This window comes from Thermobia domestica, chromosome 7, assembly GCF_964235325.1.
Source record: "Thermobia domestica chromosome 7, izTheDome1.hap1.1, whole genome shotgun sequence".
NCBI lineage: Eukaryota > Metazoa > Arthropoda > Insecta > Zygentoma > Lepismatidae > Thermobia > Thermobia domestica.
This window is the reverse complement of record NC_137460.1, coordinates 22602199-22616198: the sequence shown is the minus strand read 5'-3', so window position 1 is coordinate 22616198 and position 14000 is coordinate 22602199. Positions and strand designations below refer to the sequence as shown.

At 36.9% G+C, this 14000-nt stretch overlaps 1 protein-coding gene across 1 annotated transcript in view; it reads left to right on the top strand.

The window, feature by feature from the left end:
- LOC145689898 (protein EFR3 homolog B-like) overlaps window positions 1-14000 on the top strand; it is a 114770-nt gene that overhangs the window by 82673 nt on the left and 18097 nt on the right. Inside the window, exon 13 of the mRNA XM_081764210.1 lies at window positions 6481-6588. Within this exon, the coding sequence (XP_081620336.1) occupies window positions 6481-6588 (108 nt within the window). The remainder of the gene's footprint in view (window positions 1-6480; window positions 6589-14000) is intronic.

Sequence of the window (14000 nt, the reverse complement as noted above, 5' to 3'; positions counted from 1 at the left end):
ATAAATAGTTGATGTACCGGGGTATTGTATTCCCACTTTTTTTCGAGTATTTGGCGAATGGTAAATATTTGGTCGATAGTTGATCGATTTCGTCTAAATCCGCACTGATAATCTCCAATAATTTCATCTGCATATGGGGTCAGTCTTGCTAACAGAATATTTGAAAGGATTTTATAGGATGTTGACAGAAGAGAAATGTCTCGATAATTATTACAGTCAGTTTTGTCGCCTTTCTTGTGGATTGGAACAATGATTGATTCTTTCCACTCTTGTGGTAATTCTTCCTTGTTCCAGATAAGGAGAATGAGTTTGTGTATCTTGTTCCACAATTTTTCGCCTCCAGCTAAAATAAACTCAGCCGGAATTTCATCTACACCCGGAGATTTGTGTTTCTTTAATTTCTTTATAGCGGTTTCTACTTCTATTCGATTGGGTTCTGGAATATACGGTTCTGCGGTGTGTATCTCCTTTTCTCCACGAACACTAGTTTTTGGTTGCGTGTTAAGCAAATCGTCAAAGAAATCTTTCCATCTATTTAAGATGCTATCCGTGTCAGTTAGAACTGTACCGTCAGATTTCTTTAATATATAAGCACGAGGTTGATAGCCTTTCTTAAATTCGTTGATTCCCTTATACATGTCCCGTATGTTTTTATTTTTACTATTATCTTCAAGTTCCTTAATTTTAGCTTTCAGAAAATCGCGTTTCTTTGTTCTAAAACTTTTGGAAGTTTCCCGCCTGATATCTGCGAAATTTTGTGTAGTCATTTCATTCGGATTTTGTAGCCAGCGTAATTTTGCCTGTTTTCTCTTCTCTGCTAGTTTTATGCATTCCTGGTCGAACCATGGTTTGTTCCTACGTATTTCCGCGTGTCCCAATTTTTCTTTTGCTGAAATTTTAATGCTATCTCTAATTTCAATCCAGTTATCCTCAACACTAGTGCACTCCGAATCTTCTAAAGCCGAAAATCTATTCGAAACTTCAATCTGATATTCCTCTCTTACCTGGCTCTCTTCTAATTTCTTTAAATTGAATCTCTCCGTTTTCGGACAATGAATATTACCTTTATTCAACGATAACCTCTCTCGTATTATCGCTGCTACTAGGTAGTGGTCAGTGTCACAATCAGCCCCTCTAAACGACCGGACATCAATTATGCTAGATTGCCTTCTTCTATCTACTAAAACGTGATCAATTTGATTATGTGTTTTCCCGTCTGGTGATGTCCAAGTTTATTTATGAACGTCGCGATGTGGGAATTTTGTACTCTTCACGATTAGGTTTTTGGATGTTGCAAAGTTCACGAGTCTAACACCGTTGTCATTACTTTCCTTATGCAGACTTTCGTTCCCTATAATCGGTTTGAAAATATCCTCTCGTCCTACCTTCGCATTGAAATCCCCTAATAGAATTTTCATATGGTATCGCGGGAGTTGGTCAAATATCCGTTCCACTTCTTCGTAAAAACTGTCTTTTATATCGTCATCCTTATCTTCTGTTGGGGCATGTACATTTAATACAATAATATCACACCACCGTCCCTTAAAAGTAATAAAAGAAAGTCTGTCAGTAACAAATTCAACCCGTTTAATTGCTGGTAATATACGTTTATGAACGAAAAACCCTGTTCCTAACTGGTGATTTTTATTTCCTTCCCCGTAAAAGAACGTACAATTTCCGGAATTCTCAGATCCATTTCCTTCCCACCTAACTTTCTGAACTCCTACTACGTCCATCCTGTATTTCTCTAACTCCCTCGTTACGGATTTTAACACGCCTACCCTATAAAGGCTCCTAATATTCCATGTTCCAAATCTCATGTCCATTTTCTTTTGCTGAGGTCGTGCCAAGTTATCAGTCCTTGTCCGAGGCTTTTGTGAATGTTTCTGAACAAGTGCTTTTTTTTTTTACAGGATGAGGTTGTTAGCCCTACCCAAACACCCAAGCTGGAGGACCACTCCTAGTCGGCTGTCCGCGACTGCTTATTCAGTATATTCGCAGCTAACCTCTATATCTAGAGGCCTTCTCCTCGATCCGCAACCTGAGGACGCGCCATGCCGTGGTGATAGGAACCCACGTTACACGGTAGAACACACGTTACACGTAGAATTATATAAATTGCATATTATAATGTTCTTTGCTATAATTCTATACACTCCTCACCAATGAGAGAAACACGGTCTGGGTATTTGAGCACTGATATTGTACTGGATTTAAGCTTAAATAATTTCTGTAAATTCTTTTATAATGGCAAATGTCACTGCATGAAGGAGTATCTGTAGTATTATTTTCTTGAAAGCCAATAAAATGGAAACCAAATGTCTTGTGAACCTATGAACAGCTATATCGACTTAACACGAATATACGACAATTGCGATCAGTGACGATTGCGATTATGTGAAAACCTAAGACTATTGCAATCATTTTCTTTTAAAGGTTATTTACAAAATATGAGTTGCGACAATTGCAAGCACAGTTCTTAATTATCTTGTAAATTAGTAACCAACTTAGGATTAATATTTTATATCGAGACTAAAAACTAGGCGAAGGCTGTTGAGTAAGAATATTACGCACATAAAGGTACATGAAAATTGGTACACAGCTAAGAGAATTACAATGCTATGTTTGTTATTTATTTTGTTTATGCAATTTGTTGTGTGTAAAACTCCAGATGTTCAATATAGAACTTTGAAGCAGCCACTGTATTAGCATTAAGAGAAATGTGTGAATGTTTTTTTTTTCTTTCTTCATATGGAGAAGTTCTTATCAAGGAAGATGTAGAACTTAAACTTGATCTGTAAATATAGTAGTTATGATGAAATATGGTTGACAATTGAAATAGTTTTTTTGAAACCATAGGATAAGGATCAAGGTTGTTTATTAATTCAAGGTGGAGTTCCAGCTAATGGGAAATTAGAACTACATCAATGACTGAAAAATAAAGATATTCCTGTGGACATATGGACTTGCTTCTAGGAGTGATCTAGTACTAATAATGCTTTTGAAAGGCAGAATAATAAAATGAAAATTAAATCTTTGAGTTTTACGTCCCACGGTTATGCCGGTTAGGCTAAAGGAGACGGTGATTATGAGAAATGAATGAAATGGTGGAATGAAGAAAGTGGGAGGAAACGGGAGAACCCGATAAAACCCACGAGCACGGTGTTTGTCCACCACAAAGTCCACATGGCGCGAGCTGGGATCGAACCAGGGACCCCAAGCAGCGGAGGTGAACGCTCTACCACTGAGCCATCGCGCCCCCAATAATAAAATGAATGCACTGCTCAGAGCACTGCACTGAAAGTTGAAGACTTCATTTTCTGCCTCAAGTTAGAAGCAGAAAAAACACGAACACGAATGTGATATTTATTAGAATGGAACTTAACGTAAAAGGGATCAAAAGAAAGAAGCGACACACACAGATGGATGGGAAGATTGAGAGAAACGTTCAGAAGTACGAAGTTAATAGTTGATTTCAGAAAATACCTGAGAGCTTTGACCCATGTTCAGAAGCTGGATTAATTCACAATCTCCAGTGAAATTGATGACGTATATGATGCTGGTGTCTTATGTTCATATATGGCGTATAATAACACTACCCGATAAGTGTTAAAAAAAATAATGGAAAAAGTTAATACCTGTTTGAAACATACTAGAATAGTTGTGCCTTAACTAGAATAGTTGCCTCTTAAGGTCCGATTATTTTGCCAGTCTTAATACATGTAGAAAATATGTAAGAGAAATCTGTGTTTTATCATTAATGTTCCTATATCTATAAACAAATACCCAAGTTGCAAGAAAGCTTTCGGTCAATTGGCGCGTGACTGGCTTTTGGCTTTCTACGCTTGCACTTGAAACGCATGTTTTCATACAACTTGCCTTTTGTTGTACTTGCAAGCGATGCTTCGCAGAGTGTTATAGCATCACTGGCCGTTCATTGGCCATTGACTTGTTGTCAACGTAAAACGCTTGAGTCAACCTTGAATCGTACACTAAATGCAAGGTTGACCCCATGTAACTTCGTTACTAGAATCCAGCATGCGGCATGCTCGCATGTTTCCAATCAATCCGGGTGCAAGCTTGACAACTGCCAATGCAAGCTTACAGCAAACGGTTTGCAAGTTGCCTCTGGTACTAGAGTAATAACAATATTTTAAATTATAATATCTCAATAACGAATAATTTGACACTTTCGTTTGATTGCAATTGTGACTGGAATATTCAGATTAAGGTAAGACTACTTTCTTGTTGATCGCTATTGTCACAGGTCGTAATTGTCGCGACACCGACTTGAACATCTTGCAATTGAATGATATATGTATACTTCATAGCGATTGGCATCAAGATCAAGTTCTCCATGACTAAAATACCTTCTTAAGTGCTTCGCGAAGCTAACAACTCCAAATAATATCTTTCAGTTATTAATTGAACATGGGACCGCGTGCATTTAAGGCACACATCGCCACCAATTTACTACATTGAAGCAGGTATTCTCATGAAGATACATCCATTTTCCAAGAATAATGACAAATTAGCATATTGCATGGTAGTGGTATGCGTGTTGTAGGTTGGTTATTTCTAATACAGGGATATTACTGTGCGATAGTTTTTATCGTTTTAAATTCCTCTTTCAGTTTAACGTCCCACGGTTATACCCTTTAAGCTGAGAGAGATAATGAAATCATAGGTGAAATGAGAAAGTGGGAGTACCCCGAGAAAACCCACGGACACGGTGTTGTCCACCACAAACTTACTTGGTGGAAGATCGAACCAAGGACTCAACGCAGCAGAGGTAAGCTTACTACCACTGAGCCACCATGCTTCGTATGTTTTAAATTTGTCTTTGGACTATTCGTATACCTCACATTCCCCCCAAATCATTTTGAGCTTGAACTTAATTTTTTTACGTTTTTTTTCTATTTTCATTCATGAAAATTCAATTTTCCCGTAACTCAAATTTTATTTTCTTCTCTGCTAGAAACGAAGAGTGCAATTTGATGAGGTGGTTTTCTTTTCTTTCTTTTTTTTTTTTTTTTTTTTGTTTTTGTTATCAGTTCCTAGCAAAAGCTCTCATGCATGTTTATCTAAGTTCTGGCAAACTGAACACGAAAGATCGTTTATGTTAGAGAATGTGTAAACATTTAGATAATAATTATAATACGTTAAACAATATATTGCAAGTTTCATTGTAACGGATATTTACATAACATGTAACGTTATACATACTTAATACAATATTGTCGATATGAAGTTGAAGTAATTCATAAGCATATTATCTTAAGCTATTTTCCCTCACATATTCACCAACATTTTCGACACAGTTCTCTAAACTTTCACCATTTTTTCTTTTCAATATTTATCAAGATACCGGATTCTCACACCATAATAATATTTACATTAAGTTTCGACATTCTTCAATTGACAAAGTCTACACAGTTAAATAAACGGCAGAGTTAATACAACACAATGGCTTTAACAGTAAGTCACACGAATTGTGTTAAATGTTGACACGTGAAGTTGTGTTACTTCAACTTCATTGCACTTTGGAGTAAAGTGTTAAAATGGTAGTCGTTGAGGAAAGTACCTAACATGATGAGTAAGTGATTTTATTAAAGCTTCATTGCTGCTGTTTTTTATTCACTTACCAAACAACTTGTTTTATAAAAACATTTTTCTTTCTTATTAAGTTTGACATGACTCTTACTACTAAAGCATAGCATCAATTTATTTATAAGTGGTTATGAAGAACGATATACAGTCGGTCATATATGATAAATAGCACGGCCATATCTCGAAATCCTTTAAGAATAGATACACGTTAATTAAAGACGTGTTTAAGCGATTTTTGTTTTCCTTAGAAGGAAAAGGAAAGATGGAAAGAAAAAAGGGTGGGAGTTGCAATTGTTATAACAAGATGGCTATATCTCGAAACCCCTTAAGATTAGAGATATGTTAAGGGATATGAGAAGTGCAAAGTCGTAGTAAGGGCAAATGTTGGGATCTGGAGTCGAAGTCCCCAGCTAGCCGAAGGCTAGACTTCTATATTTATAAAATGAATATGTGCGTCATCAAATTTTCGCGTAGAAAGAAGTTTCTTAGAACCATCAAATATACACAGATAGATCTCGACAAGATTTAATCACGTACGAAATATGATTTTTAATTTCTGGCTCTAGGGGTGACTGGGAGAGTCAAAATTTAATGTAGATCCTGCGTCTTGCTGCGAATACGAATATTTCACACATTTCTTTACTTTCAAGAATTTTGTGCAAACATTATTATTCCCGTACGAAGAACGAGCGCTTTTGCTAGTAGTAAAAAACTGACAACGAATATTGAAGGCATTAAGGCGTTAATTAAATCGTATTATGTCTAGTGCAGAAGTAAAATATATTTGTAAAATGAGGATGATTTTTTTAAACAATGCATAGCGAAATACCGTATTCTACCTAAATGCTTATATTTTTAATTGCTTTTCAGACTTTTACGTACGAATCTCGGAAAGAAATAGAGAAACTCTTAATGGACGATTTCGTCCAGAAATTTTCCGAAGAAAGAATGCCTACGAATATTCCCTCTAATTTGGTGGTAAGTTATACAAGGACATACACATACACTATGATATCGTAAGGAAAAAGTTTCAGATTATATATTATATATATATATATATATATAATATAGTGTGTGTGTTTTTTTCTTTTAATTGTTAGACATACTAATATTATTTCAGATTTTTAGAACATCCTTTAAACATTCCTAAGGTATATATGGGTATCATAACACCCAACGACATGCTCCACACTACTACTACTACTACTACAATAATAATAATAATAATAATAATAATAATAATAATAATAATAATAATAATAATAATAATAATAATAGTCTATTAGTCCATCCTACTGTTTGCTGTCTTTTCTTTCATTGGAAATGTTCTTTTACGTTTGGACACGGTGACAAAACCAGCATATGCTCACATGTATAGGATAGTTTCGAAATACTATATAAATTATGTATTTCAATGAATGTAACTTTTTTCTACACTTAATAACACTTCAACGTGTTTTATTACAATTAAAAGAGGAAAAATACATATACACATTTTTTTCCCCCGCGATTGCGAAAGTTGACTTGGGAACAGTACCTGGCTTCGGTTTACTGTTTCCGAACATACCGTACTTTGCACATCAGAAGTAACTTTGCATAAAATATAAAAAGAGTTACACAGTCCTCTGTCGGTAAAACCATGAACTGTAAAGAGAAAGTTTCAACTGCCACCGTAAAATAGAACCTCTAACCGGATTTTGGCTATAACATTGGCGGTTAACATCAGTTCTAACTACCCCAAGGGTTTGTTGTTATAGAGGTATGGAAAGCAGTAACTGTAAAAGCCGACAAAACTTGAAAGATATCATCTACAAGAATTTCCGTCAAAGGTAAGTCAGTTTCGTAGAATATTACTGTGTATAATCGGACTTTGAAACAATAGTTGAAATTGAAGTTTGAAACATTTCAAAGTCGTAGAAAAATAAAACTGGGAGAAGGCGGTATCAGCCTCTAATCGGGGTTACTCTGCACCGGTCCAAAGTAACCCTTTAAATAGGGGATTACTACTGCTGGTACCTCCTGCCTTCTAATTGTAAGTAAATTTCCTATTTAGGTAGTTGCCAGAACGGACTTCTGGTTGGAAAATAAATTACGAACAGTGGCGGATCCAGAAAATAGTTTGAGAGGGGCTTCACTCAGAAACCTTTGTTTTTTTTTTTTTTAAAGAAATCACTAGACTTTGGAGAAGGGCTTGAAGCTTATACGAATAGGGATGATTAACATTATTATTATTATTATTATTATTATTATTATTATTTACAAAAAGAAATCCTGCAATTTGGGTGGGCTTCACCCCGAAGCCCCAAACTCCGTAAATCTTCCACTGATTACGGTTGACATGATATTCTTGGATATAAAGAGCAACCAAGGCAAATCAGTTCACGAGCATTTTTTTTCTGTTCCTGAGTTGGCCTTTCGGTGGGTCATATACTAAGCTATCAGAATGTTATTCCTATGCCGGTACCAGAAAATACATAATTTTCTTTAGAAATATCGATAATTCATACTAACCGTAAGCACTGATAATGGTAGCATCATTCTAGTATCAATATTTGTAGACTGCATGCAGTTTTATGTAGGAAGTGAAGTGTATAAATACTGGAGGGAAAACATTGCACATAAATATTATGTTCGTATGTTGAATATACTGTTTCGTATGTTGTACCAAGTATCCCCACCTATGGGGTAACTTTGCACCAAAATTTATACTTCAACAACCATGGCCATACTGAATGCTTACTAATACACTTGCACAAATGTTTCCCTTATGTATCTAGCTATTACATGTTTAAAATACAGTGTTCTTAATCATTACGTTTGTAAGCTACATACGATTTTCTTCAAAATTCCTTAATACCTGGCAATACTGCTTTGCAACGTAAAGAAAAGAAAAAGGAAAGTGAAATCAATGCTGGATTTAAACATGGATCCTGAGTTGCCAGTTACATACGTTGCCTTTACTTCATGCCATCCAGTAGTAACTTTCTGCTATGCACTTTTCTTTTAATGTCCATGCGGTGCTGACGTATCATCATGCTGGTATTTTTACCGCCCCCTCCCGCCGAAATAAGACCCCGTAGGTTAAAAGTCATTAGACAGTCCATTGTCTGTAAAAAATTATCATACATTAAGAACACGTAACAGGCCCGTAGCCAGCCCAAAAATGTAGGGGGACCGGTACAAGTTAGGGAGTCCGACTCAACTATATTATAGTTCATTTGCAAGCCTATCGTGAAAATTTTAGGGGGGCAGTGAAAATTTAGAGGGGCTCGGCCCACCCTAGCCCTCCGTGGATACGGGCCTGACACGTAATATACTGTAATGCGCCGCTAAATTGTATCTGAACCACAGCGCATTACACAACATTTTGGAAGATGTTGAGAGGGATATCGGTCTGTATAGGATTATCTAAAAGTTTAAATTCTAAATGAAATCAAATGAAATAATCGGAAATAGTAAACAAGTTCGTTTTGAAAGGAAAGATAAACTGTTAGAAGATTTTTGTAATTTTAACAGGTATTACATATACGAGGTGTGGTAATTAAATAATGAGACGTGTCATAAATGTGATGTATTGCAAAGAAATTTACAATTGACTGTTATCCCCTTCAATATACTCTCCTCCCCTACCTATATATACACACCGCTGCATACGTGCCTTCCATTGATCAAAGCAATGCTGTAAGTCATCAGATGTCACACTGTTCAACAACTCTGCCGTTTTTAGTTTCACCTCTTCCACAGACTGAAAATGTGTTCCCTTCACTGCACTTTTCAATTTTGGGAATATATAAAAATCACAGGGAGCCAGGTCTGGGGAATACGGAGGATGGTTGACCACAGGAAGGCGCTTGGCTGCTAAAAACTGCTTCACAGAAAGGGCATTATGGGCAGGCGCATTGCCTTGGTGGAGGATCCATGCATCGTTCTTACACAAATCCGGTCTCTTCTTCCTTACTTTCTCTCACCTTGATTAGGACTTCTTTGTAGTATGTCTGATTCACCGTTTCATCCTGAGTCACCCATTCAGTCATGATGATACCCTTGATATTGAAAAAAAAAACGATGAACATTGCCTTCACTTTTAAGTTGCTCATTCGTGCTTTTTTCATTCTCGACGATGTGAGTCTTCCAGTGTATGGATTGACGCTTAGTCTCGGGGTCATACTGGAAAATCCATGTTTCATCACATGTGATGACACGTGTTAGCAAGTCTGGTTCTGCTTTGAGTCGTTCCATGACGTCACGGCAAATGGTCTTTCGAATGTCTTTTTGTTCCTGAAAAAGGTTTTTCGGTACAATTTTTGCACAAACTTTTGTCATGTTTAAATTGTCATGAGAAATTTGTCTTACTGTCTCTTTGTTCGCCATGTCTGCGATCATCCAAATGCTCAGACATCTGTCTTTCCGCACAAGTTCATTAATGTTTTGAACATTTTCGCCCGTTCTTGAACTCAAAGTGCGACCGGGTCGTTTATCATCTTCAACCTCCTCCCAACCTTCTGAAAATCGTTTCTGCCATTCGAAAACTCGCGCACGTGACATAGGATTATCACCATACACCTCTTTTAACATTGCACAACATTCTGTCTATGTTTTGTTTAATTTCACCAGAAATTTGATGTTAATGCGCTGCTCAACTTTACTGTTCACCATGATTCCGGCATTAGTACAGGGCACTGTTCTCTTCATGCAAGCCTGCAAAGAAAAGAAAAGTTTTCAGAATCCTGAAACAAACAGTGGCTGCTCATGATGGTTCAAGATCAACAACATATCATTAGCTACCTCCCCCCACGATCCTGCGCGACAGGAGGTGGGCAGTCTCGTTATTTAATTGGCACACTTTGTATATGGCGTCAGGCTCCAGGTGGATGCAAGGTGATGCTCTTGTTTTTTTTTTTTTTTGGCCTTTTTTGGTGTTTGTGTGCGCGCTCTGGTGTCATGTTTCTTCGGTGGTGTGACTTTCCCAAGTGTAGCGTAGCCAATGAAACATGGACTGAAGTGTAGTGAAAAATCTTTCCATTACATTGCTGCTGTTTACATACCAACAAGACCGCCATGTGCTTTCTTAGTTTCTGCTAGAAATGACAGAGAAACTATCAGTGACTGTGTGACAAGGTATGATTTAAAAACAAAAAAACAGTACCTCATTCTCTTTTGTCTTCTCTTGCTTTGTGGTGATATTCACATAAACCCTGGTCCACCTGCTCCAGACTCCACCAGTGTTTTTAATATTTATTGCCAGAATGTTCGTAGCATTAAAAACAAATTACTCGAATGCTCAATCAACCTAGGCGAGATAAGGGAACTGGATTGCCTTGCAGTGACTGAATCGTGGCTCAGTGAAGCAGTGAACGACAGTGAACTTAATTTCTCAAATAATTTCTCCATCTTTCGTAAAGACCGCATAACTCATGGAGGTGGAGTGATGATTTGTATAAGTAATAAGTGGAAGAGCAAGAGAAGATTGGATCTTGAGCGGAATTGTGAACTTATTTGGATCGAAGTCTTTATTCCAAAGTGTAGCTCTGTGTTTATTGGGTGCTTCTATAGGCCGCACAAGGACACTCCCAGTACATCTTAGAAGCTTGCCATGACTCACTGTTACAAGCGTTGCCCCTCGGTGACGTCATCCTATTGGGTGATTTCAACCTTTCCATCACGTGGCAGCAGAATAAGTATTGCCTGGAATATATGGAAGTCACATCCGAGTGACGAGACATACAAACAATTCGCTAAAATTAGAAGCTTTACGAAAAAGGTACAGCGACATAAGTACTTTGAATACATGGACCAATTGGTGATTTTACTGTTAGCAACCATAAACTATTTTGGACTGTAATTAAATCTCGATCGAAATCTCCCGACATACGAGCAACAGTTCATGACGAGAATATTGAAGCTAATGATGGTCAAATGCCCGACTTTTTAAATAACTACTTCTGTAAAACATTTACAGAACAACCCATCTTCCCCCTCACCACCCCATCTGTACTAACACCTTATGAAACCTATCTACCACCCCGGGTGAGGTTTTGGTTCTCCTGCAGTTGCTTTCTCCACGTAGATCTCTTGGGCCCGACAACATTGGCTCTCTCTATCTTAACAAAACTGCTTCAACTATTTCAGTTCCTCTATTCATCCTATTCAATAGATGCTTCAGATAAGGATATTATCCCACCAGCTGGAAACTAGCTCACGTGCCCCTAATATATAAATAAGGACTTAAAGATCAAGTATCCTCCTATAGGCCAATATCTCTTCTTTCTGTAATTTCTATTATCTGCGAAAAACAATCAAAGACAGGCTTCTCAAATTCACATCGCCTTACATTGACACTTCTCAGCATGGCTTTCTACGGAAAAGCTCGTCTCACAAACTTAAGTACTCTTCTTTCCCGTGCAGTTCAATGTATAAATAACAATACTCAATTAGATGTCATTTATTTTGATCTCTCCAAGGCCTTTGATTCTGTCAGTCAAGTTCTTCTTCTCTACAAGCTTTCCAATATTTTTAATGTACATGGTAAATTTCTCTCTTTAATTACCAGCTATCTAAAGGGCCGTAAACAGAAAGTTGTTCTTTCACGGGTGACTTCTAACCCCCCAACCTGCAATCTCGGGGGTACCTCAGGGAAGCGTACTAGGGCCCCTGCTATTTGTTCTGTATATGTGCGATCTCTACTCTCACTTATTACCTAATCCTAATGGCCTTTTACTTTTTACTGACGATTGCAAATTATATAGAGAAATGTCATGTTTCTATGACACAATTACCCTACATCTTGTAGACTGGTGTGAAATATAGCAATTGAAACAGTAAGAAATGTGACAGTATTACAGTTACTCTGAAAAAGTCTCCTGTTCCGTCCAAATACCGTATTAACGATTCTCGTTCTCTGAGCACAACTCCTCAATAGGTAAGAAATCAATGCATATGCTGGGGCTTCTTTACCGATTTACTGAACTACGCACTGTGGCGTCATTAACAACATTCTATAAAACTCTAATAGCACCCAAGATCGAATACTGGTCTCCCATATGGGCCATGGCCGCACCTATACATCTCTCTAGACTTAAGTCTGTTCTCAATTTCTTTATTGCAACAATACGTTTCCGTGTTCCCGCACTTCCAATATTATCTAAGGAGGAAATTTTGCGATATCTTAATATCTAGATACCGGAAGTACGCAGAAATAACTCTGATTTGAAGTTTCTTCATAAGATTGTATATGGGAACCTAAGATCAGAAACCCTAATGCAACAATTATCCTTATGTGTCCCTTCCCGCAAAACCTGGAATACCCACCTATTCTATCTTGCACGCCCTATGTTTGACAATTATACAGAGATCTCTTTCTCACCGAGTACCGAACTATTATAATAATCTAACTAGTGAGGTGGACATTTTTTCGAACTACCCGGTGACTCAGTGTGACCAAGAATGATGATTATAGTTGCATTTTCTGATGCCATGCAAACTTTTTCATGGTTGGGGTAACTTTAGCCCATTTGTTAAAATGACTAATTAATATATGAAAGTATTATTGTAGCAATGTATTTAAGAAGTAGAAGAGAACGGAGTATTATAAATACATTGGTGAAATTATCAGTGTTTTTAATCAATTTCAATCGAACAAGAAATATAGTCTGATGAAAATATTTGTATTCTACTTGGATGAATACGAAACATCTATAAAAGAACGCTACAAATTTCTGAATACTTAAAAAACCGGTATTACAAACATAGGAGTGAAATGACATTGTTCAATTTAAAGGCAAACAAAAAATATCGTTCAATGAAAACCTCTTTAAGCGGATGAATACTGAACATCCAAAAATAATAGCACCATATTTTTCATTGCGGTAGAGTACTTTATCGGTACCATATTGCTCAGTTTTAGGAAGAAAATTCTTGCAGTTCAGGCACAGTATAATATCCTCTTTTAGAAGCTAGTGAGGGGGGGGGGGGTAATCTTCCTTATTACATCGCACCATTTGTACACCATTTCATCTTTAATATTGGGCCATTACCAACACAGAAAATATAGGCCAATGTTGCCCCCAAAATTGGACCAATGTTACCCCACGCAATTAAACGTTTAATAGTTTATGTGTAATTGAACAAACATTTAAGGCATTAGCTTATAAATATTCGCTAATGAACATGTTTTTATATTCTACTTACTTGTGCATTCAGGATATGTCACTTTAATGCAATGAACAAGTTGTGGAACTTGAAATATGAAAAATGTTTACTTGCTAACCATTGCTAGCATTTTGCTTCCCATGTTCTGGAAACAAATCCATAGCGCCAATATTTGTGTGTTCTCATACCCAGTTTACGGTATATTATATATATATATATATATATATATATATATATATATA